We start from the raw sequence: 26967 nt of genomic DNA on the forward strand, positions 1-26967 counted from the left end.
TTTATTGATTAGAATTTTTTGGATCAGATTTAATGATAAACTTTTTATTATTTTTTTATTTTTTTTTTATTTTTTAACATTTTATTTATTTCTGAGAAGGAGGAGAGAAAGCATGAGCAGCGTAGGGTCAGAGACCGAAGGAGACACAGAATCCGAAACAGGCTCCAGGCTCTGAGCTAGCTGTCACCACAGAGCCCGATGCAGGCAGGGCTCAAACCCATGAACCGTGAGATCATGACCTGAGCCAAAGTCGGACGCTTAATCGACTGAGCCACCCAGGCGTCCCTAATGATATAATTTTTAACTTGCAGTAATTTTTACTATTTCAAAACTAATAGAAATATATTAATATTTACAGAAGATAAACCCTTCTGAAAACATCCATAGAAGATTTTATTTTCAGGATGGTAGACTGATAAATATACGTAGGTGGGACTTTTCTGTAGTAGTGTACTCAATCTCATGTAATATAATCATCGTCTTTGAAGGATTTTGTAGTTTAAGTGCCTTAATCAAAATTTCATTCATACTTTTTAAATTCAAAATTCCTTTGGCCAAGGTGGCAAAATTCAGCATATTTTGAAAGTAATTTCGACACTTAATGTACATTCCCTCCCATTACTTTTCTCATATTAGCTGAAATGATTACATGACTTTGACCTATACTTTAACAAAATTGATCTTTAGTAATAAATAAGCAAATAAACAAGAATTCAGCGATATATTTATATACCTATTGAAAGGAAGATTATTTCCCGTTATTTTCATAGATAAATCTTCATCACCTAAATCTGCCTTTATTTTTCCTTTTATCCATAGTTATCTGCACCTATTTCTGAAAAAAATGACATCAAAATTTTTTCTGTATAAACTCCTCAAAGAAACATCAAAGAAAAGGCCATGCAATATTCCCATTTGTTCACCATAAGGTGTTATGTATGTATATATGTATACACATATGCATAGCTAAATAAAAAAGAGATACAGAATGACAGGCAGGTAGACAGGGAAGATACATACTAGTTTCCCATATGGTTTGTGTTTTCTCCCATTATTTTGTTATTCCCAGTAAAATGAATATACAGTGTTATATTAGTTCAGGTGTACAATACAATGATTTAATAATTCTATACAGTATTCAATGCCTATCATAAGTGCACTCATAATGCCCTTCACCTATTTTTGTATCCTTCCCAAACACTTCCCCTCAAGTAAAAAACCATCAGTTGCTTCTCTAGTTAAGAGTCTGTTTATGATTTGTCTCTTTTTTTCCTTCATTCCTTTGTTTTGTTTCTTAAATTCCACATGAATGCAATGATATTTGTCTTTCTCTGTCTTATTTCACTTAGCATTACGCTCTTAAGGTAAGTACATACATGTTGCAAATGGCAAGATTTCATTCTTTCTTAAGGCTAAGTAATGTTCCTGTGTGTGTGTATGTATTGTGTTTATTCATCTATGGATGGACAACTGGGTTGTTTCCATTATTTTGCTATTATAAACAGTGCTGCAATAAAAGTAGGGGTGCTGGTATCTTCTCAAATTAGTGTTTTAATATTCTTTGGATAAAAATAATCAGTAGTAAGATTATTGGATCATCTGGTAGTTATGTTTTTAATTTTTTGAAGAAACTTCATACTGTTTTTCATAGTGGTTGAACCAATCTGCATTCCCACCAACAGTGCACAAGGGTTCCTTTTTCTCCACATCCTTGCCAACATATCTCTTGTATTTCATATTTTAGCCATTCTAACAGGTGGGGAGGGATACCTTATTATGGTTTTCATTTGCACTTCCCTGATGATTAGTGATATTGAGTATCTTTTCATATGTTCCTGGACTCTCTGTTTTGTTTTGTTTTTGAAGGAATGTCTGTTAATGTCTTCTCCCCATTTTTAAACTGGATCATTTGTGTTTATCATGTTGAGTTGTAGAAGTTATTTATGTATTTTGGATACTAACCTTGTATCAGACAGATCGTGTGAAAATTTCCTCTTCTATTCAGTAGGTTGCCTTTTTGTTTTGTTGGGTTTCCTCTACTTTTTAGAAGCTTTTTATTTTAATGTAATCCCAATAGTTTACTTTTGGTTTGTTTCCCTTGCCTGTGATTTATCTAGAAAAGATTCAATGACCAGTGTCAAAGAAATTATTGTCCTTGTTTTCTTTATGAATCTTATGGTTTCAAGTCTAACATTTAGGTCCCTAATCTATTTTGACCTTATTTTTGTGTATCCTGCAAGAAAGTGGTCCAGTTTCATTCTTTTTCATCTACCTGTCCAGTTTTCCCAGCATCATTTGTTGAAAGACTTCTTTTTCCCATTGTGTATTATTGCCTCCTTTGTTATAGATTAGTTCACCATATAACTGTGGGTTTATTCCTGGGGCCACTATTCTGTTACTCTGATCTATGTATCTATTTTTATGGCAGTAACATACTGTTTGGATTACTACTCCTTTGTAGTATAACTTGAAATTTGTAATTGTGGTATCTCCAGCTTTTGGTTTTGTTTTTTTCTTTTTGAAGATCACTCTATTTAGGGTCTTTTGTGGTTCCTTACCAATTTTAGGATTCTTTGTTCTAGTTGTGTGAAAAATGCTGTTGGTATTTTCACAGGGATTGCATTAAATCTGTAGATTGCCTTAGGCAGAATGGACACTTGAACATTTGTTCTCCCAATCCATGATCATGGAATAGCATTTCATTTGTGTGATCTTCAGTTTCTTTCATCAAAGGTTTATAGTTTGCAAATTTCATGTGGCATCTGGCTGGCTCAGAATAGAGTATGTGACACTTGGTCTCAAGGTTGTTAAGTTCAAGCCCCATGTTTGGTGTAGAGATTACTTATAAACAAACAACAACAACAAAGTACTAATCTTTCACCTCCTTGGTTAAGTTTCTTCTTACATAATTTATTATTTTTGGTACAACTGTAAACAGTATTGTATTCTTAATTTCTCTTTTGCTACTTCATTATTAGAGTGTAGAAATGCAACAGATTACTGTTTATTGATTTTGTATTCGATGACCTTATAAAATTCAATTATCAGTTCTAGGAGTTTTGCTTTGTATTTGGTGGAATCTTTAGAATTTTCTATAGATAATATTATATCATCTGCAAATGGTGAAGGTTTTAATTCGTCCTTGCCAATCTCAATGCCTTTTCTTTCTTTTTCTTATCTGATTGCTGGGCTAGGAATTCCACCTCCATGTAGAATAAAACTGATGAGAGTCCTTTGTTCCTGATGCTGGGAGAAAAGCTCTGTTTTTCACCGTTGAAAATACCCATGTTAGCTGTGGGTATTTTTGCATATGATCCTTACTATGTTATGTTGAGGTATGTTCTCTCTAAATGTACACTGTTGAGTGCTTTTATCATGAATGAATGTTGTACTTGGTCAAATGATTTTTCTGCCTCTGTTCAGATGTTCATATGGTTTTTAACTTTTACTGATGTGATGTACCAAACTAATTGGTGAATACTGAATCATCCTTGCATCCCCAAAATAAATCCCACTTTATTGTGGTATATGATTTGCTTAAAAATGTATTGTTGTATTCACTTTGAAAATATTTTGTTGAGGATTTTTACATCTTTGTTTATCAGAAATATGGGCCTGTAGTTCTTTAACTTTGTAGTATCTTTTTTCTGGTATCAGGGTAATACTGGCCATATAGAATTAATATGGAAGGTTTCCTTCCTCTTCTATTTTTAGAATAGTTTGTGAAGAATAGTTATTAATGCTAGTTTTTTTTTTTAATTTTTTCATGTTTATTTTTAAGAGAGAGAGACAGGGCAAGAGCAGGGGAGGGGCAGAGAGAGAGGGAGACACAGAATTTGAAGCAGGCTCCAGGCTGTGAGATGTCAGCACAGAGCCCAATGTGGGGCTTGAACCCACAAACTGTGAGATCATGACCTGAGCTAAAGTTGGATGCTTAACTGACTGAGCTACCCAGGTGCCTAAACACTACTTTAAATGTTTGACAGAATTCACCTTTGAAGCTATCTGGTCATGGACTATCCTGATTCACTTTGGGAAGGTTATTTGTTTCTAGGACTTGATCCATTCCTTCTAGGTTGACCAATTTGTTGGCAAATAATTTTTTATAGTAAATATTCTTATAATCTTTAGTGCTTCTGTTGGGTTGGTTGTTAATTTTCCTTTTTCACTTCTGATTTTGAGCTCTCCCTCTCTCTTTTTTGATTAGATTGGCTAATGGTTTATCAATTTTATTGATCTTTTTGACAAATCGCCTGCTTATTTCATTGACCTGTTTTATTTTTTTTAGTTTCTATTTTTAAAAAATTCTGTTCTAATATTTATTATTTCCTTACTTCTACTAGTTGTAGGTTTTGTTTGTTTTTCTAGATCCATTAGATATAAGGTTAGGTTATTTATTTGAGATTCTTGTTGCTTCTTGAGGTAGGCCTGTCTCTGAAAACAACTTTTGCTATACCCCAAAGATTGTGGGCCATTGCGTTTCATTTTCATTTGTCTCCATGCATTTTTTTATTTCCTCATTGTTTTTTTTGGTTGGCCCACTAATTATTTCATAGTATGTTTTTTAACCCCAAGTATTTGTCTTCTTTATAGATTTTTTTCTTGGTGTTCATTTCTACTTTAAAATTGTTCAAAATTCTTACGGTGTGACTTCAATTTCTTCAATTTGTTGAGACTTGTTTTGTGGCTTAACATGTGATCTATTCTGGAGAATGTTCCATGTACCCTTGAAAGAATGTTTTCTTCTGTTTTAAGATGGGATGTTCTGAGTACTATCTGTTAGATCCATCTAGTCCAATGTGTCATTAAAAGCAGCCATTTCCTTGTTGATTTTCTGTCTGGATGATCTGTCCCTTGATTTAAGTGGGGTGTTAAAGTGCCTTATTATTATTGTACTGTTACTTCCTTTGTGTTTGTTAATAGCTGCCTTAAGTATATGGGTGTTTCATGTTGGGTGCATAAATATTTACAATCATTTTATCTTCTTGTTTGATTCTTCCCTTTACCTACTATCTTTGTGTTTTGTTGCAGTCTTTATTTTACAGCCTTTTTTTTTCTTTTTTAATTTTTGAGAGGGAGAGAGAGAGCGCGTGAGAGAGAGAGCAAGCAGGGGAGGGTCAAAGAGAGGAGGAGATACAGAATCTGAAGGCAGGCTCCAGGCTCTGAGCTAGCTGTCAGCACAGAGCCCAACACAGGCTCGAAACCCATGAACTGTGAGATCATGACCTGAGCCGAAGTCAGACGCTTAACTGACTGAGCCACTCAGGCACCCCAATTTTACAGTCTATTTTCTCTAAGTATTGCTGTCCAAGCTTTATTTTCACTCCCATTCTGTAACAAATGCTTTCCCATCCCCTCACTTTGAATGTGCATGTGTCTTTAGGTCTGAACTGAGTCTTTTTAGGCTGCATATAGATGGGTCTTGCTTTATCCATTCTGTTAACCTTGTGTGTTTTGATTGGAGCATTTAGTCCATTTATATTCAAACTAAATATTGATAAGTACTAATGCCATTCTATTACTTGTTTTAAGGTTGTTTTGCAGTTCTTTGTTCTTTTCTTCTCTTACTATCTTCTCTCATGCTTTGCTGGCTTTCTTGAGTTCTATACTTTGATCCCTTTATCTTTACTCCTGTATCTTTAACCAGTTTCTGATTTGTGGTAACCAATAGGTTTATATTTAACACTGCATATAGCAGGCTGTATTAAGTTGTTCGTCACTTTAAGTTTGAACTCATTGTAAAGCACTAACGTTTAACTCATCCCCTCCCCACATTTTATGTGGATGGTGTCACACTATATATTCTTTCACTAATATACTTAATTTTATTACTTTTGTGCTTTCTACTTTTCTGTTGCTTATGGTTTTTCTTTTCAACTCAAAGAGTCCGATTTTAATACATCATGTAAAACTGCTTTAATGTTGATGAATTCCTTAATTCCTTTAACATTTGTTTGCCTGGAAAACTTCCTCTCTTCCCTTCTGAGTGATAGCCCTGATGGATAAAGTATTCTTGGTTTTAGGGTTTTTTTCTTTTTCTGTTCCCTTTCAGTACTTTGAATATGCCATGTCCCTTCTGGCTGGCAAAATCTATACTAAAAACTCAGCTGATGGGATTTCCCTTGTAGGTACCTATTTTCTTTCTCTTCCTGCTTTAAATGTTTTTCTTTATCACTATTTTTTGCTAGTTTATGTATCTATGTATGATGTGAAGCTCCTTGGGCTGATTTTGTTGTGAGTATCTGTGCCTCCTGGATCTGTTTCTCTGTTTCCTTCCCCAGACTAGGGAAGTTTGCAGCTGTTACTTACTTACATAAATTTTCTGGTCCCTTTTTCCTTTTTCTTCTAGGATCTCTATAATGTGAAGGTTATTACATGTGATGGTATTGCTGAATTCCCTTAATCTATTTTTTTTTTCTTTTTTCAGCTTCAAGGCTTTCTATGACTGTCTTCCAGGTCACTGATCCATTATTTTGCTTCCACTAGTCTAATATTCATTCTCTGGGGTGTATTTTTAATTTCACGTATTGGTTAAAATCTTATCGGTTATTTTATGTTTTCCATCTCTTTGCTGAAGGTGTCACGGAGATCCTTCACTCTTTCCTCAATCTGGTATCTTTGTGACCATTATTTTGAATTCCTTATGAAGCATATTATCTCCATTTCATTTAGCTTTCCTGCTGACATTTTGTTCAGTTTGTTCATTTGGGACATATTTCTCTGTCTCATTTTGTCTAACTCACTCTGAGTCTGTTTCTGTGTGTTAGAAAATTCAGCTACATCTCCTTCTCTTGAAGTACTGGCTTTATGAAAAAGAGCTCCTATAGAGCTTCACAGTACAATGTTCCCCATTCACGAGAACCTGATGCTTCAGAACTATATCCAATGTGTGTTATGTGCCCCCTACTACTGTGTCTGAGCCAACTGCCTGCAATGGCTCTCTTTTCTTGTTATGGACAGGAGTTGATCCTTCTTTTTAAAGGCCAGTCTAGGGTCACCTTGGGCTTCATTTAGGTCAGACCAGGCGTTTGCCAGAGCCCTGGTATCACCCCAATGCTGACCCCAGAGCAGTTTTCATTAGTGGGCGAAGCCTGAATCTACAGCAGATGTCTGCCTCCAGCCTACTGCTGGAGCACATAACTGGTATGTTTTGTTTGTTTTTTCCCTCCTCACAGTGCAGGACTGAGTTTGATTTGGTGCTGTGTCCATGCTGCCCGCACAGTGCCACAATTTGGTACAGTTTTGGATGGACTCCATCCTAGTGCATGTTGAATAGGAGAGATCCACAGGAGAACACAGTGGGGGAGAGGGGGGTATTAGTGTTATTAGCAAGGTTTGCACAAGTCAGTTGTAGGAGGGGAGCTGAAGCTGCTTTGGAAATTCCTGCCAGCATCAGGCTGGAGGGAGGTGGATCCACAGAAAAATTTAGGGACAGGGTGAATGGTATTATCAAAGTTAGCACTGGTCAGCTGTGGGAGGGGACCTGTGGCTGCCTTTAAAGACTCCTGCTGCATGGGTGGGGGTAGGACCACCAACCAGGTGGAGAGTGTTCAAATGGTGCTGTTCCTACAGGTATCACCTTACCTAGGCTGGGGATGGTGCAAGGAAATGGTGACACCAGTTCTGTTTTTGTAGTAGTCTCCCAGATCCCTGTCCCTCCAGCACATGTTCCGAGATTAGTAAATAAATCTCCTTCCCATATACCCCAGCATTTTTCAAACTGCTGCTTCTATGTTGTATCTCAAGGGGGTTGTTATGCCATCTCTTTAAAGGGCAGGGACTCAGTTTCCTATAGCCCTCTGGCTCTTCCAAAGCCAAACCCACTAATTTATTTATTTTAAATTTATTTACTTTTGAGAGAAAGTATTGAGTGGGGAGTGGCAGAGACAGAGAGAGAGAGGATCCCAAGCTGGCTCTACACTGTCACACAGAGCCTGATGTGGACCTTGATTTCAAACACTGTAAGATCATAGCCTGAACAAAAACCGAGAGACCCTTAACCAAATGAACCATCCACGTGCCGCAAAACCCACTGATTTTTAAAGTTTCAGATGTTGAGTGCCAATGATTGTAAAAAAACTCATGAAGTTAAGCCCTTCTAGTTTTCAAAGCCAAATTTTAAGTGGATTCCTCTTCCCAGTGAAGGTCCCTCTGTATGGGGTGTCCAAGGTGTTCCTCTCCCTCTCCACACCTGTATCGGCCCCTCCCACACACATTCATGGGTCAGTTTGGCTTTCAGTCTGATCTCTGCCCTTCCTCATTCTAAATGATCTTTTCTCTACATTTAGCTGTGGAGAGTCTGTTCTGCCAGTCTTTGGGTCATTCTCTAGGTTATTTATATTGATATGGGATTATCTACACATATCTGTGGGATGAAATGAGCTTAGGATCTTTCTACTCTACCATCATACATGGCAGTCTCTCCCATTATTACTTTTTTAATGTTTATTTTTGAGAGAGACAGAGCATGAACGGGGGAGGGGCAGAGAGAGAAAGAGAGACATAGAATCCGAAGCAAGCTCCAGGCTCTGTGCAGTTAGCACAGAGCCCGATATGGGGATAGAACTCAGGAACCATGAGATCATGACCTAAGCTGAAGTCGGACACTTAACTGAGGCACCCAGGCGCCCTGCCTCCTGTTATTTTTTTAACTGGTGTTCCAAGGTACTTCCCACTGGAATTTATGTTAATAGGCACATTTAAGCACCTATAATTTCCCTAAAATTTCAATTTGCCTAAAAACTGCTGTAGTCCTGATCTGATGCCAGTGAAATGGAACTTCAGAATCTAAAGGAACCAAAATAATCTAGGTAGGAAGTGCCCCCTATCTCTAGGCAACACCAGTGTGTGCACATATGAAGGACTGGCATGTAGATGAATGTTGATCGAGGAATGACAAAGAAAACATCTTATGGGTGGTGAGAATAAAGAAAACAAACACTCTAATTTCCAAAAAATTGTATTTCACAGACATCAAACCAAATCGACCGTTTCTCCTTAAAAAAATATTTAGTAAGAAAAAAGCTTTCCCCCCCCAGTATCTGCCTCTCCTTAACCCCTTTTGCCTATTTTCTCCTCCCAACACATATAGAAATTATTGGTCTATTTATAGTTCTGATTCTTATATTTGAGAACTCATTTTTTAAATACTCCACATGAATGTAAAATCATTTGGTATTTGCTTCCCCAGTCTACTAATCTCACTTAGCAATTATACCCTCTATGTATATCCATATTGTTGTAAATGGTAACTCTTATTTTTTATGGCTTAGCAATATTCCATTTTATATAGATACATTATTCATCTATTGTGGACACTTAGGTTGCTTCCATATCTTGGCTATTGCAAATGATGCTGCAACAAACTTAAGAGTGCATTTATCTTTCAAAAAAGTGTTTTTGTACTTGGCTCAATTTCCATTAGTGGAATTATTGAATTATAAGGTATTTCTATTTTTACATTTTTGAGGACACTCAATAGTTTTCCACAGTATCTGTACCAATTTGCATTCTCACTAATGGCACACGAGTGCTCCTTTTTCTCCATATCCTGGCCAACATTTGTTCTTTCTTTCCTTTTTGATTCTAGCCATTCTGACAGGTGTAAAGTGACATCTTATTGTGGTTTAGGTCTGCATTTCCCTGATTAGTGATGCTGAGCATCTTTTTATGTGTTTGTTGACCATCTTTATGTCTCCTTTGGAAAAATGTCATGACCTGACACTGAAGACTTAAATGCTCTTGTCCTCTGCCCATTCTTAACCAGATTGTTTTTCTTGGGTTTTGAGTTATATAAGTTCTTTATATATTTTGGATATAACCCCTTGCCAGATGTATCATTTGCAAATACCTTCTCCCACTCAGTATAAGTCGCCTTTCTGTTGATGGTTTCTTTTGCTGAGCAAAAGCTTTTTAACTTTAGTAGAGTCCTAATAGCTTAATTTTGCTTCTGTTTCCCTTGCTTGAGGAAATTTATCCAGAAGAATGTTGCTAAGACCAACGCAAAGAAATTACTGTTTATGTTTTCCTGAAGGAGTTTTATGGTTTCAGGTCTCACATCTAGGTCTTTAATCCATTTTGAGTTTATTTTTGTGTATGGTGTAAGAAAGTGTTCCAGTTTCCTCTTGTAAGTGTCCAGTCTTCCCAATACCATTTATTGAAAACACTGGCTTTTCCCCACGTATATTCTTGCCTCCTTTTTCAAAGATTTATTGACCATATAAGCATGGATTTATTTCTGGGCTCTCTGTTCCATTGATTTAAGTTTTTGTTGTTGTTGTTTTTTCTCCCAATACCATACTGTTTTTATTACTACTTCTTTGTAGTACATTTGGAAATCTGGGATTGTGCTACCTTCAGCATTGTTCTTTTTTAAGATTGCTTTGGCCATTCAAGGTCTCTTGTGGTTTCATATAAATTTTAGTATTATTTGTTCTAGTTCTGTGAAGGAAAGAAGGCATTCTTATGGACCTTCTTGAATCAGTAAGCTCTCTATATTTAAAGAAACTACTGCTTTTGTGAAGAATTCCCATTAGGCTTTCAAGTTTTAGAGGCACCTGGGTGGCTCAACTGGTTAAGTGTCCAACTATTGGTATCGGCTCAGCTCATGATCTCATGGTTTGTGAGTCTGAGCACCACATCTGGCTCTGTGCTGACAGTGAGGAGCCTGCTTCAGATCCTCTGTATCTCTCTCTCTTTGACCCTCCCCTGCTCACTCACTCACTCTCAAAATAAACAAATATTAAATAAAAAGGAAAAATATTCTCAAATTCAAAAAGATTCAGGGAAAATACAGTAACTGTGTACTGAAGAAGCATTGCTTGTAACACACAGCTCCAAAGCACACACATTCAAAAGCTAGTTCTTAATCTTATTTTGTAGCATGTATCATGAACTTGGCAGAAAATTCAACAAAAAATAAATACAAATAATTTCTATTCTGATATTTCTGGGGAAAATCAGTATATAAGCTTTCATATATATATATATGCAAACACATCTTATACCAGGAGAAAAAAAAAACTGACATATTTACTATTTAAGAATCAACCTTATTTTCCTTTGAGGCATAAGCTAATCCCATTTCTGAACATTCTGAAAGCTACCCATTAAAGAAGTACTCCCAGTGTTCTAGGAGTATTCATTATGATATCACTAAATAAAGCAAAGCTAATTAAATCCTAGTAGTATTACAAGTATATCTAATAAGATTATTTACCTGCTTTCAAATCTATGTACTTGGAGGATCATGCTGATGTAGGGATAAAAAATCTTCAATTTCAATATTTCCATCAGTACTGAAAAACCAGAAATCTATTCACTACTGAAAAAACTGCTTTTTAGGTTTGAGACAAATGATCAATACAGTAATACTGGATTAGACACGGGTAAAAATTGTCACTTTTTTAAAAATTTACATACAAGTGAGCAAATAGTGCAACAGTGATTTCAGGAATAGATTCCTTAATGTGCCTTACCCATTTAGCTCATCCCCCCTCCCACAAACCCTCCAGCAACCCTCAGTTTGTTCTCTATATTTAAAAGTCTCTTATGCTTTGTCCCTCTCCCTGTTTTTATATTATTTTTGCTTCCTTTCCCTTATGTTAATCTGTTTTGTATCTTAAATTCCTCACATGAGCGAAGTCATAGGATATTTGTCTTTCTCTAATTTTGCTTAGCATAATACCCTCTAGTTCTACCCATGTAGTTGCAAATGGAAAGATTTCATTCTTTCTTTCTGACGGCCGAGTAATACTCTACTGTATATATATCACATTGTCTTTATTCATTCAGCCATCAATGGACACTTGGGCTCTTTCCATACTCTGGCCATTGTCGATAGCGCTGCTATAAACAAACGTTGGGGTGCATGTGCCCCTGTATCCCTTAAATAAATACACAGTAGTGCATTTGCTGGATCATAGGGTAGTTCTATTTTTAATTTTTTGAGGACCTCCATACTGTTTTCCAGAGTGGCTGCACCAGTTTGCATTCCCACCAGCAGTGCCAAAGAGATTCTCTTTCTCCACAACCTCGTCAACATTTGTCATTGCCTGAATTGTTAATTTTAGCCATTCTTATTGGAGTGAGGTGGTATCTCATTGTGGTTGAGTGATGATGAGTGATGTTGAGCAGTTTTTCATGTGTCTATTTTCCATTTGGATGTCTTCTTCGGAAAAGTGTCTATTCATATCTTTTGCTCATTTATTCAATGGATTATTTGTGTTTTGGGTGTTGAGTTTGATAAGTCCTTTATAGATTTTGGATACTAACCTTTTGTCTGAATGTCATTTGCAAATATCTTTTCCCATTCCGTTGGTTGCCTTTTACTTTTGCTGATTCTTTCCTTTGCTGTGCAGAAGCTTTTTGTTTTCATGAGGTCCCAATAGTTCGTTTCTGCTTTTGTTTCCCTGGACTCTGCAGATGTGTTGAGTAAGAAGTTGCTATGGCCGAGGTCAAAGATTTTTTTTCCTGCTTTATCCTCTAGAATTTTGATGGCTTCCTGTCTTACATTTAGGTCTTTTATCCATTTTGAGTTTATTTTTGTGTATGGTGTAAGAAAGTGGTCCAGGTTCATTTCCCTGCATGACACTGTCCAGGTTTCCCAGCACCATTTGCTGAAGAAATTGTCTTTATTCCATAGGAAAAATTTTTCCTGCTTTGTCAAAGATTACTTGGCCATCTTTGTGGGTCCATTTCTGGTTTCTCTATTCTGTTCACTGATCTGAGTGTCTGTTTTTGTGGCAGTACCATACTGTCTTGATGATTACAGCATTGTAGCACATCTTGAATTTGGGATTGTGATGCCACCAGCTTTGGTTTTCTTTTTCAGGATTGCTTTGGCTATTTGGGGTCTTTTCTGGTTCCATACAAATTTTAGGAGTGTTTGTTCCCGCTCTGTGAAGAATGCTGGTGTTATTTTGATAGGGATTACAAAAATCAAGTCACTTTTGAAAATGAGGAAGGGGAATGGGAAAGCTGAGTTCCCATCTTATAAATAAAATCGAGAAGGTGATAAATATATATATACATATATTTTTTAAGTTTATTTATTTATTTTGAGAGAGAGAAAGGTTCAGGAAGGCTCCACACTGTCAGTACAGAGTCTGATGTGGGGTTCTATCTCATAAACCACGAAATCATGACCTGAGGTGAGATCAAGAGCCAGACGTTTAATTGACTGAGCCACCCAGATGCCCTGAGAAGGTGGTAACAGTTTTTTAAAAGTCATCTGACACAATTATGAAAACAGTAAAATTTTGCTTTTGCTTTGGTTAAATATTTTTGGTTTCTTCTCAAAGTTACCCATATTCTCTTGTACCATTATTTTTTGATATTCATCATTTTGTTCCATGACAGTACTGTTAAAATATGTTTCCACTTTTTTTGTTAAACTTAAGTTTTTATCTTATTTTCAGATGTGGACAAGGATGGAAAGGAAATCGGTGCCACATTAAGGTTAACCCTTCTGCAGATTTCATGTACACTCAGAACAGTAGGTGACATTGTGACTAAATAATTGCTTGAATTTGGAATTTGTAACAGTTTACCATGAATATCTTTTTAATTGGTTTGAAATTCCAGATATGTGGACTCTCCTGGGGATTGGATTAGCTTTCCTGATGATTCATATTACACTTTCAGTCTTGTGTTTTCTTGCAAACAGAAAAGGACCAGTCAGGTAAGCCTTTGATTACTGAATAAAATGTACTGTGGTAGAACAATTTTGACACATTTGCTCCATTTTTCTTTCACTCCATTTTACATGCAGGTAACTTTGTGTTTCTATATTTTATGGATTTCTTTCTTTGTGATCAGGATGTTAGGAGCTCCTTAACAATAAATCATTCTTCATTTTTCAGTAAAAAGCCTTAAGTTTACTTTTCACATTATGTTAAAAGCAGTTTTGATGACAACAAGAAAGGGAGCATGGCATCCTCCACAGATTAAAAGACATGAGTGTCCCACTTTCTGGTGGTGCCTGGGGAACTGTGCAACAGATATTTTCTTGGCTCTCCCAGTCAACTTGTAACATCAGTATTTCAGGCAAAGACTCCCATGTTCTAGGTAATTTACAGAACAGAGACCAAGAGCTGCCACACCTAAAGGAACTAATGCAAAACTAAGAAGACCCCGATTACTGGAGGGAGAGCCTGGGAAGATAGCAGAGGAGGAGGATCCTAAGTTCACCTTTTCCCATGGATATATTTACATAACAGCCACATCGGTACAACTCAGAAAATGAACCAAATAATGGCAGAAGTGGCTCCATGCAGTGAAGTCTAGAGCAGAGGTCACCATTAAAAATGGCAGGAAGGACAGAGAAACAGTCAGGAACCAAACTCCAGCAAGATTAACCACAAACAGGAAGGATACCACAATCACAAAGCAGGGAGATGAACAGACCACACAGTAGGTGGCCCTGCACTGGAAAGACAAGTCCCCATAATATTTAGCTTTGAAAAACAGTGGGGCTTAACTAGAGTTTTAATAGCCAGCAGAGCTTAAAACTGGGTACTTTAAAAATTAGGAGGCTCTACTCAGGAAGAGCTGGAGGCCAATATGAAACTGAGTCCCTACCCTTAAAGACAGAGTGTAACAAACAACCCTCCAAAATATACAGCGTAGAAGCAGCAGTTTAAAAACTACCTGGGGTATGCACAAACTAGATTTCTTTACTAATCTTGGAATGGATGTTGCAAGGAGATTTTTAGGGGATCTTTAGGAGAATTATCCAATAGTATAAAAGCTAGCAGGTGACCTTTCTCCCTGACAGCTCAGACACCTTCAAGAATGAGTATGAATACTCTTTACCTCGCTTTGCAACACTACATACCTTGCCGCAGTGTCCTCCTATGGATCTGCCTCATCATACCTGCCCAAATGGGCAGGAGTCACTCCAAAGCAGTGACTGTCAAGTCTCATTCTACAAGTAGCCCTGCTCGGAACCGGTAACTCTCTACATCTCTCCGCCTACCTTGCAGACACTGCACGCCCTATGTTATACTGCAGACTCACTGCATTCAATCTGCTCCACTGGGGAGGAATCTCTCCATAGCTGCTGCTTCTTTATTTTAATGTTTTATTTATTTTTGAGAAAGAGATAAAGACAGCATGAGAGGGGAGGGTCAGAGAGAGATGGAGACACAGAATCTGAAGACAGGCTCCAGGCTCTGAGCTGGCTGTCAGCACAAAGCCTGATGCAGGGCTCAAACCCACGAACCGTGAGATCATGACCTGAGCCTAAGTCGGACACTTAACCAACTGAGCCACCCAGGTGCCCTACAATAGCTTCTGATGAATATCATCCTGTAAGCAACATAACAGTGAACAGCACCACTCCAAAGTGACTCCTGCCCTGGGGAGAAGAGAAAATAACCACACACATCAATTCTACTGCAGCTCCAGCAGGGGCCTAGGGGCAGCTATCTAATCAGACTGCCAACACCACCCACCAACAAAACCCTCATAGGGGACATCACAAGGAAAAAGCCCTGTAGTTCAAGAGTAACTGCAACCCCAACAGACTGGGGACAGAGATTTTGTCTCACTGAAGACCCCACTCACCAATGAAACCCTCTTAGGAGACAGTGTAGGGAGAGTGTCCTGCAGTTTCATGCTTCCACAGCCCCAGCAAATGGGCTGATGGCAGGCATTTGGTCTAATCCAAGTTAGGCAGGGCAACCTCAGATTAGCCCAAGGACCAAACCCTACCCAGAACAGAGAAAGGGGGCCATTGCAGAAGACTGGGCAGAAGGCAAATGAAGCTCAGCCACAGCTGTGGGGCATATTCAATATATATGTCACTTCTGCAGTCACTGGTTCTGGTGAACAGGAGACAGTGCTCTGCAAAGTGCCATAGGACGTCTTCTTTGTAGCCCCAGTTTCAAATCGGAATATAGCTGACTTTCTTACTACAAAGTACCAATCACAAAGACTTGGGCAAAATGAGGAGACTGAGGAATATATCACAAATGAGACAAATGGACAAAATGACAATAGAAGAGCTAAAAGAAATGGAGATAAGCAATATACCTGACAGAGAACTCAAAGTGATGGTCATAAAGATACTGGACGAGAGAAAAGAGTGGAGGATCTCAGTGAGACCTTCAACAAAGAGCCAGAAAACATTAAAAAAAAAAAAAAACAATCAGAAATGAAGAACTAAATAACAGATATATTCAAAACAAAAGAATAAACATTTACATATACATATTGTTTTCATGGGCACATAGGATATTCTCCAGAACAGATCACATGTAGTGATAGTGTTAAAGCAATAGTTTTAAAGCAATCACTATCAAATTAGAATAAATAATCCTAAAATTTATCAGGTACTACCAAAGACCCCAAATAGCCAAAGCCATCTTGAAAAACGAAGAAAACTGTAGGTATCACAATCCCAGATATCAAGATGAACTACAAAGATATAGTAATCAAAACAGTATGCTACTGGCACAAAAACAGACACATAAATCAACAGAACAGAATAGAGAGCTCCAAAGTAAACCCATTTTTATAGTTCAATTAATCTTCAACAAAGGAGACAAGGATATACAATGGGAAAAAGAACATCCCTTCAGTAAATGGTGCTGGGAAAAGTGGACAGTTCTATGTAAAAGAAAGAAATGGATGATACCAAAATAACAAAAAACAGAAAGAAAAAACAACCTCAAAATGAATTGAAAATCTAAAAGTGAGACATGAAACCATCAAATTCATACAAGAAAACATAGGCAGTGACTTTTAAAGGCAACCATTGAAACATTTTTTCTAGACAGGTTTCCTCAGGCAAGGGAAACAAAAGTAAAATTAAACTATTACACCTATACCGTAAAAAAGGCTTCTGCACTGCAAAGGAAACAGCTGACAAGACAATAAGGCAACTTACTTAACAGAAGATATTTGCAAATGATATATCTGAAGAAGGGTTAATATCCAAAATACATAAATAACTTATATAAATCAACACCCAAAAAAACAATCTGCTTAATAATGGGCAGAGGATTTGACCATTCTGGTCCTCAGTGTCAGGTCATGACATTTTACCAAAGGAGAAACACAGATGGCCAAGAGTCACAGGAAAAGATGTTCAACATCACTATTCATAAGAGAAATGCAGATTGAAACCACAATGAGATATCACCTTACAGCTGTCAGAATGGCTAAAATAAGAAAAGACAAAAAAATAACAAGTGTTGGCAAGGATAAGGAGAATGAGGAACCCTCATAAACGTAGGTAGTAATGCATATTGGTGCAGCCACTCTATCATATGGAGGTTCCTCAAAAAAATTGAAAATAGCATTACCATTTGATCCAGTAATTCCACTGCTGAGTTATTTACCCAGTAAAGGTATAAGCTTCTTTATGTTTACTGCAGCATTATTTACAATAACCAAATTATGAAAGCAACCTAAGTGTCCATCATAGATGGACAGTAATCTGTCCAAACAATGGCATATTTCTCAGCTATAAGGAAGAAGTAAATCTTCCTATTTGCAACAACACAGATGGATCTATAGGGTATAATTCTAAGTTATATAAGACTGTCAGATAAAGACAAATACCATATGATTTCACTTGTGTGGAATTTTATAAATGAAACAAAGAAAAAAGACAAAAAAATCAGTCTCATACAGAAAACTGGTGGTTGTCGCAGGGAGGTGGGTGGGCAATGGGTAAAATGGATACAATGGACTAAGAGTACACTTATCCTAATAAGCACTGAGAAATGTGCTTAAATGTAGAACTTCTTGAATCATTATAATGTATATCTGAAACTTAATATAAAGCTGTATGTTCTGCATATTCCAATTCAAAATAAAAAACAAAACAAAACAAAAAACCAAGAAGAGCTTACAATCTACAGTGCCACTGAGGACCCTGGGAATTTTTACCCAATACCCATCTTCCTATTCTTCTAGATGGGATACAAGTTACCCTGATAAAGAAAATGACTGAACTGAGCAAGATGAGGGCTCAGAATAAGATTTAATGAAATTTTAAGAAATTAGATTTGCAGCAACACTGATGTGTCACAGAATACTCAATAACTCCATTTTCCTTGGTGCCAACTTCTATCTCTCCTACCTGATGAATTCTTCTCAGATCTCCAGCCTGCAATCATGATAATTAGTAGGCACCAATCTTGACATCATCAATTAAGGCATTTATTACAGAATTATGGTGTTCATCAGAAAAAAGAGATCTGACATTTTCAATCTATTACTATCAAGAAGATCTTACTCATCTATTAATTCTTTAATTTCTTATGTGCTTAAAATATACCAAAGTGGATGCAAACATAAATGAGAAACAGTCTGGACTTAAAGGAATTTGTAATCTAGTGAGAAAGATATACACAAAGCTGTTAAATGAAATACTGATTTTGTTCTGGAATGCACATGTTAGGGTTCTCCACAAAACAGAAATAATTAGATAAATATTGTACTTTTTCTGTTTGTGTTTATGTACACACATATTTAAATATTTAAATATCTTAATATATTAACATATATGACAAAATACAAACATTAATATATGTTAATATATCTTAAGATAAACATTTTTATTAAAAAGATATATATAATATACTTATTGATAAAATAATATAATTCAAAATACTAATATACTGAAACAAAGATTCATTTTCAAGAATTGTCTCATGTGATCATTGGGGCTGGCAAGCATGGAATTTGTAGGGCAGGCTGGTAAGCTGGAAATTCATGTAAGAGTTGATGGTGCTAGCCTGAGTCCAAAATCTGCCAGGCAACTATCAGCCTTGAAACAAAGGTAGGGTTTGTACACGGCAGCCCTAAGGCAGAATTCCTTCTTTGGAAACCTCAATCTTTGCTATCAGAGCCTTCAAATGATCGAACAAAGTCCACCCACATTATGGAAGTAATCTGCTTTACTTAAACTTGGCCGATTGAAAATGTTAATCATACCTAAAATACCTTCACAGCAACATCCAGACCAGTGTTTGGATAAACAACTGGGTATTACAGACTAGCCACATTGACATATAAAATTAAACATCACAATACGTGAACAAATTATTAGCATAACCCGTGAAAACATTCAAAAAGAAGTCTAAATTTCACTCCTACAGATGTGTGTTGGACAGTCTGTATAACTGGGGCTATGGAGAGATCTCTCAAGCAAAGGCTATTGGCACTCACAGCCTGACAGCCATTTCTCCTTCTCCTTCCCATTTCTGTTCTTCTATTTTATACTTTCCCCTTTGCCCTTGTTCTTCATCTTCTATTTGTTTTCCCTTCCTTTTGTTGTTGTTTTTCTTTTTAACTTCTAGTTTCTTCTCTCCAAACCTTATTAATGACCTCATGACTTGCATCTATATCTGATTTCCTTCCTCTTCTACACATTCTCCCTCGGAGATTCATTTCCAAGGTTTTATGCTATCTATATGTTAATGGCTTCAAATCATCTTTCTCTTCCTGAAATTCTGTTCCAAGCTCCAGATCCATATTATGTTTCAACCATTTCCTACACTTCACATAGACTTATTTTCCTCTTTTTTCTAGATACACTGAATTTACACATCATAAGATAGTGGTGTTTGTCATTTCCATATTCTGGAACCTGTGAGTTTCCAGATATAAAGGGTAACTTCATTATTTAAGCTGAAAAGCTTAATATAATTGCCTTGATCACCCTGTCTGAATACACCAAAACTCTTAGGTGACAATAATAACCACTCTTGCAGAAGATTCACAAGAAGTCAAGTGAAGGTGGCTACTTTCCTCAAATAAGAGGGTCCACAGACCAAACATTTTGAATAACTTTCAAAGACTACTAATTGGGGTCAGATACAACCTACTTGAGGCTGTCTAGTGGAAGTAGAATCATTTATATTTGCAGTGGACTGAACTATGTTTTAATCATTAAAAGGAAATTTTAGTTATAAAATTTGCCCAAGATATGTGAACTGGACCAGTATCAAAGGATGACTGATAGAACATGGTAGAAATAAATGACTGCAAACAAAGAGAAGCACTTTGATATTTTTAAACTACCTTCCTGGAAGAGGCAGGCAAGGTCCAATGCTTGATGTTCCAGATAGTATCTCTGTCTGTGACACTCTGATTTAGCTCCCTGTCCACTTTATGCTTCCTACCTTCTCTTCTAATTTCCAAAATCTCAAAAGGTTTTATTCCCGATTATGGCTTAAGACAAATATCACTCAAGACTGCACGCTCTGTCTTGTTAATGATCTGAATTGCTCACTAAACATCTGCCCTGAGGTCACTTGTGGGACTGAGGAGACGAGCCCCTCAAAGGAACGCGATAGGCTAGAACTGGAGTGATCCCATTCTCTCTACCAGGGGTCTCCTGACTGGAGGATGCTTCCCAGAGGTCTCAGATACTTCTCAAAGGTACGTGCCACAAGCAGTTTCTAGGTGACTGCTTATTTTCTTCTGACTGAAAAAGGTACATCCTACCTGCCACTTTGCCTCTCTCATTTCTTCTTTCACAGGTGGCCTCTTTACCTCACACCTATCCTTAATCTCATCAAAATAAATTATAAGGGAGAGGACAGACGAGTACCTGTGCAGATGAGGGGGGGCAGGTAGAAGGGGGCAGAGAGGTATGATATGAGAATTTAGCCTCCCAAAAAGAGATTCGTGTAGCAAGATATCTGAATTAAGAAGTACTGAAAGAGGGAGAAGAGAAATCTTTTGCCAAGTTACTTTCCTCTCTCCTTTCCCACTTAGAATTTGAAATCTCAATTAATTGAGATGATTGCTCTGGAACACATTTTAACATATCTATTTGAGTTGAACAGTGAAGTCCTTCTCTTTCTGAAAACCAAGTGTTATTTGATTAGAGAGCAGGACTGACTCTGTCATTTAGATTTCATGGCAGACAAATTCAATAATTTTAAAGAATTAACATAAAATACTTCAGAAATTATATCCTTTGCAGCTACTAAACTCACAATAAAGATTTTAGATGCTAACTTAAACATATAAAAACAGATGCATAGTTTTTTTCTTCTAAGTTACTTCAGGGAAACTCAAGTGACAATGTTCAAAGACCACTGTACCAAGTTTAACTTTCCACCCCTTCCTTCCACCCCTTACTGTTGGCTAAAGTCTCACCTTTTCCCCAAAACATGTGGCTTTCTACACCCTCTGCCTAGCAGAGCTATCAAATCCCATGTATTTTTGATACCAAGCAACAACAACCTGGCATTCCTTCAGGTTTAGTCACTGAGCTGTCAGAATAGTGTCCTCAGGAAGACAATTATAGCACTATTATGTAGTGTTATTACTTAACCATTTCCATATTAACCGGTCTTTCTGTTCCCAGTATCTACCTCTGTATGCATAACTGGTGCCCAATACAGGACTACTGAAGACTAGCTATACTTTATCGACCATTATTTCTTCTGGGCATCACCAAAAACACTGCTTGTGTGTACTGATTACATTCAAAAAAAAAAAAAAAAAAAAAAAAACCTGCACATCAAAATTGTAAGTCTGTTGATTCTCCCTGAAAAGAATACCAAAACTGAGATTCACAGGAATTACTGTAAGCAGGAAATCATCACTCTCAGTAAATAAACCTTAAGATTTTTCATTAGATTTTATAAAAACAATCTATAGCATAAGAAACCCTTCAATGACTTGAAAGAAATTTTATTAATATTTTTTTAAAAAGCATAGGATGGCGCACTGCCATGCTCAGACAGTGTTACACACAGCAATAAGCCTCTTAAAGTGGTTTTTAGGGATACGTTTCCTAGATTTTATTATACATTCTGTGATACTTCTGTTAGCTACTTGCTACCAAATATAAGTGAGGACCCTTTGACTGCAGGGGAAGAAAAAATCTCAAACTAGATTAATCAAAACAAAGAATTTGGTGTAAAAATGTACATTCCCCAGAGCTCAAAGATAGCAATGAATGAGGCTGGGAAGGTCTAGACCTGGTAATATTCTTATCTGCTTCTCATCTCTGCTTCTTTTTGCTTCTCTGCTTGGTGATTCTCTCTCTGAAGACTTATTTCCTCTATTCTCTGTCTTTATAACTAAAGGGTACTTCCTAAGAACTAGGTATTGGTACCTATTACATGTCCAGACGTGGAGAAACTAAATCTTTATCTTTTTGTCCCCATTACATATTCCAGTAGATCTTCTGATTAGGCCCCTTGGGGGTCAAGATCCCATTTCTGGTCAAATCAACTATGGGAGAGATATGAGGTGGGGTCAATACTACAAACATGACTGCAAGAACTCTATACAAGGCACCGTACTGTGGGGCCATATGGGGGTCATCATGAAAGGTCTCTGTAAGGTGTCTAGTACCCCATTCCCCATGTCCCAATCTCCATCAGATAACAAATATGGCAGCTTTCTAGAGTTGTTTCAGTAATCAAACTTATACTTAGAAATAAAGAATAAAGAATACAAATGGTAGGCTATTTATTCTTACCTTAGGTGAAGCTACACAATACCCACTGCTTTTCTATTTTAGATTATATCTTCTTTGCCTGAGGAAAAAAAGGCAATATAGCTGTTTATTATTTTGCACTGTGGTAGTTACTCATGAAGGATTGTGTTAATTTAATAAACACGCTAATTAAAGTTAAAATAAACAATGTGACCTGAATGTGATCTTGGGAATGCCTCATGATTCAACTCCACATTTATTAAGATTTTCTATGTGCTAATCTCAAGAAAGCTCCAAGATATATGATATCCCTGCTTTCTGACTCATTAATATATGTTTAACTGTGATGAATGTAATAGTAGAAATGTAAACCAAAATATTTTGGGAGTAAAATGGAAAGAAAGAATAATCAAGAGAATGGCTGTTGTTTGTATTCTGATAAGAAAGAAGGTGATTAGGATGACAAAAGCTGAATCATCTGCCTATAACCTCATGGGAGACACAGATGTTCTTATTGTTTGAGATGCCTGAATGAGTGGCCCGGGCCCCCAAATAAGGAATCTTCCCTATAATATTATATTCTCTCTACCCTTTGCCAGTGCAAATACCACGTTGATAATGTGTACCTTTGGAGGCAGAGGTTTTAGCTGTTCTACTAGTGCAAAATCCCTGGACAGGCCTAACATAGGCCCAGCCATGAATATTTATCCTTAACAAAAATCAACACCCCACTTACTTTATGCCTCAAGGAACTCAGTTGCTTTTGCAGCTACACTGTCACTAGTGAGCCGTCCCTGGTCCCAGAAATGAGTACTTGGCCTAGAGGCAACAACCAAGGTCATTTCATAATGCTTGCAAACCTTTTCTCTTTCCATGTGTGCATTTGCCCACAAGAAACACTGCTGTTAAGATCTAGGACCTAACTCCCCAACCTCAGTCCCTGTGTATATCATAGCCATGTTCTGCCAATCTTCTTAAATGTTTGCTTTGAGCTAGAAAAGGGAAAGTGAGAACAGGATTTCAAAATCTTCTCCTTCTCCTTAGGGAGCATGGAGCCTACTTGAGATTTTCTTTCTGTCTCCCTCTGCCTCTCTCCTCTGCTCTCTTTCTGTCTTACAAATGAATCAATGAATCAATACAATCCTCCCCTTAAAATGGTATTGGATCACCTGTGATTTCTCCTCTTCTGCCTCTCTCTCCTTTCTCTATTTTAAAGAGAAGCCTATGCCACCTGTTTCCCTGATACTTTTCCACTAATCTCTGTTTTCTTTCCTGAAATGGTAAAAGAGAGCTATAGAGTATTAGAGGAAAAACTACTTGTCCCAAGACTGTCACATTTCTACTCCTCTTGTATGAGCCCCACTTCCTACCGTGTGACCAGGGATTTCCTGAAGCCAGAGCTCCTCTCATGTGAGTGGGGTGAGTGGTACACGGGGAAAGTCATGGAGGCAGCATATTCTAGGGAGCTAGCATGTCAGATGGATAGATGAAGAGGGCTACACGGAATTTGTATGGGGACTTGAAAGATAAACCAGGTGGAGATGTGGAAAGGAGGTTAAAACAAAGAAAATGCAGAAACTCATGGTTTCAAAAATGGCTCATGTAAGTATAGAATATGGGAGGGGAAACAATAAAATTACACATAGTAAAGTGTGCTGTAGAGAGGTGATTAGGGTTTTGAATACCTACTCAGGGGATTTCAATTCACTTAAGAAAAAAAACAGAGGTGAGTGCTGACCATTTTCTGTCTTTCCCCTCAGGTCAATGCTCTCCAACTCTTTTCCATTAAAAAGGGTAGAGAGAGAAAAAGGTAGAAGGCGCATCTGGAGACTTGGCCTTCATGGATTGCATTTGTGGGCTTCCCTGTCATCTGAAGTTGCATTATGTTTGGCCAAAGTGAGGTACCTTTAGGGAGGGAAAAGAGAAGAGCTGGGTTTTCATAACCCTGGCTGCTTCCTGCAGTGAGCTTCCTGCTGGCTGCTAGAAGTGGCAGGGCTGTCAAAAGCCCCTATGCAAACTGCAGCTACCCTCTCTAGTATCTCTCTTCCTCCTCCTTCTACCCTACACTGATAACAGACCTGATGACTGGCCCAGGCTACTGTGCCATCTCTTATTGTTTCTCTACATCCTGGCCGTATCTTTGTGAACTTCCACTTTATCAAATAGTCAATTTTCCAATTTGAGTATGTCATCTATTTCCTGCTAGGGCTTAACTGATACAAGCTAGGAAAGTGTTTTAAGAAGAATGACAAGTTCATATCTGTGTTTTAAAAAAATGCAGAGCATGAGAATAGATTAGAAAAAGATCTAATCTTTTGGGACATAAGCCTTGATATTCAAGAGGTTTAGATGAGAGATGATGAATATTTGAACCTGAACAGTGGTGAATGCCTTAATATAGGAGATGAGAAAAAAGCAATTGTCAAAGTAGATTTGAGGGTTTTGTACCTAGGTGGAGGCATGATTAGTAACGCCACTAACAGAGATCCAAAACTTGGAACAAAAGATGGATTTGGGCAATTGGAAGAAAACTACTTTTATATTCTGCACTTTCTTATATATAAAACTCAGTCTTCCCCAAATTTTAATCATTTACAGGCTGCCCCCACAATTTAGGGCCTATGTATTATGTTTACTTTTAGTCATATATTTATTTCTAGATAGACTTTTTTGTTTGTACTTGGCCCCCTCCTAAGAAACACTATTCATGAAAGCATGGTTTTGATGTGTCATTCATGTATTTGTCCCACCTTTAATATAAAATGTAACTATAAAGTTAAAAGGTTTACATGGCTTAAAATCCTGATAACCCACATTATACCTTCTACATAATGGGAAATAATAAATTATTTTAAAGTTTTCTCCCATATCCAAAACTGCATGATTCAAATAGAATATTGAATTTGGTTATTTAGGACCTCAGTATTCTCTGGTTGTAATTTAACGGCATTACACCTTCAGATATTATGATGTCTTTAATCTGACTGAACAGCATCCTACCTTTATATTTGTATTATAATTCCCTGAGACAGTTAATGCTTAATTTTTTTAAATATTTATTTATTTTGGAGAGAGAGAGCACAAGCAAGGTAGGGGCAGAGAGAGATGGTGTCACAGAATCTGAAGCAGGCTACAGCCTTGAATTTTCAGCACAGAACCCAACATGGGGACTGAATTTACGAGCTGTGAGATCATGACCTGAGCTGAAGTTGGATGCTCAACCAACTGAGCCACCCAGGTACCCAGAGACTGTTAAGGCTTATTAAAAAAAAAAAAAAAAAAAGTTCCTAATTATAATTCAACTATTAGTCTAGATAGTTGAAAAATCTATCTGTATGGTGATCTTGACCAAACAACAACTGAAAACAACTTCTGGAACTCACTCATAAGTCTACTTATAGATAAATCTCTGGAAAGCAGGGACATCATTGTTTGCTTATCCTATACCCTGCTAAACACAAACTATGCACTTCATAAATAACATGTAGGGCAGATGAAAACCAGTTGGCTGGGATCTAAAGGTTTGCAATAATATATGAGAGTCTTTGGATTGACGTTCTATGGACTAAATATGCCCAACACATAGAATGAGTGATTCCAACTTCCATCTTTCCAGACTATAATGGCCAAGAACTTACTGATCAAAGAGATATAGGGCAAGTTTCAAAAATGCTAGGTTTACTTCTTCCTTCATCATAGAAATAAAATATAAAAGGAGAGACTTTCAAAGGCTAATCAAAAGAGTGGCAACCTCTGTGAATCTTCCCCAATCACTGTGGGCAAAAGTAACCATTCCTAAGTTTTCAAAGCACTTTGTTCTCAGCCTTGTTTTTCACTCATATTGACTTTTGGGTTGATGTCTCATAACAGATTTTGAGCCTCCTGATTACAGGACCCTTGTTCTATTCATGTTTATATTCCTAAATTCAACAAGTATCAATTAGGAATTCATCTCAGTAATGATTTTATTGAATTGAATTTTTCAAACTATTTACAATAGGATGTTGGAACCCAAATGAACATTTTATGTTCCAAAGTAATATTTCACTTGCCTTAATGCTCCAGAATTTATTTGTAGTAGGATCTTCACAGAAGACTCTAAACATTGGGATATCATTGTTGGGTACTCCCGAAGAGATTTCCATCCAGCTTGACTGAACTGTACAATATTCTGTGGAAGCTGAAAGGAAATAAAAGAATAGTAAATGATGCCTACATGTATTACCCTCGGAAGACTCATTAATGAGACCCATTAAGGGTTACAAAATCAGTCCATAATCAGATGCTTAAATCCTAGAATATTAATGACAAACATTAGAGGATACCAAAAACCTACAAGTATAAGCCTTTAAAACCTATGGAGGAAGATGAGCATCCAAAAGCCTGGGAATTTCAGGAAATTGAACTTAGTTAAAAGAGTACTGTGTCCGCTCTCAATCATGTCCTCATACTAGACCATTTCATTTAGATGCCCATCCATATGACAGACTTTGCCCTGAAGTTTCTGAAAACATTGCCTTGTATCTGACACCTAATCTTATCAACCTGAT

The 26967-nt window shown here is 37.1% G+C and overlaps 1 protein-coding gene across 1 annotated transcript in view; it reads left to right on the forward strand.

The window, feature by feature from the left end:
* Positions 1-26967, forward strand: part of MALRD1 (MAM and LDL receptor class A domain containing 1) — an 800662-nt gene that overhangs the window by 754017 nt on the left and 19678 nt on the right. The window contains 2 exon segments of the mRNA XM_039216734.1: positions 13419-13495; positions 13585-13681. Of these exon segments, the coding sequence (XP_039072665.1) occupies positions 13419-13495; positions 13585-13681 (174 nt within the window).

This window comes from Hyaena hyaena, unplaced genomic scaffold, assembly GCF_003009895.1.
Source record: "Hyaena hyaena isolate Hyena2069 unplaced genomic scaffold, ASM300989v1 scaffold_656, whole genome shotgun sequence".
NCBI lineage: Eukaryota > Metazoa > Chordata > Mammalia > Carnivora > Hyaenidae > Hyaena > Hyaena hyaena.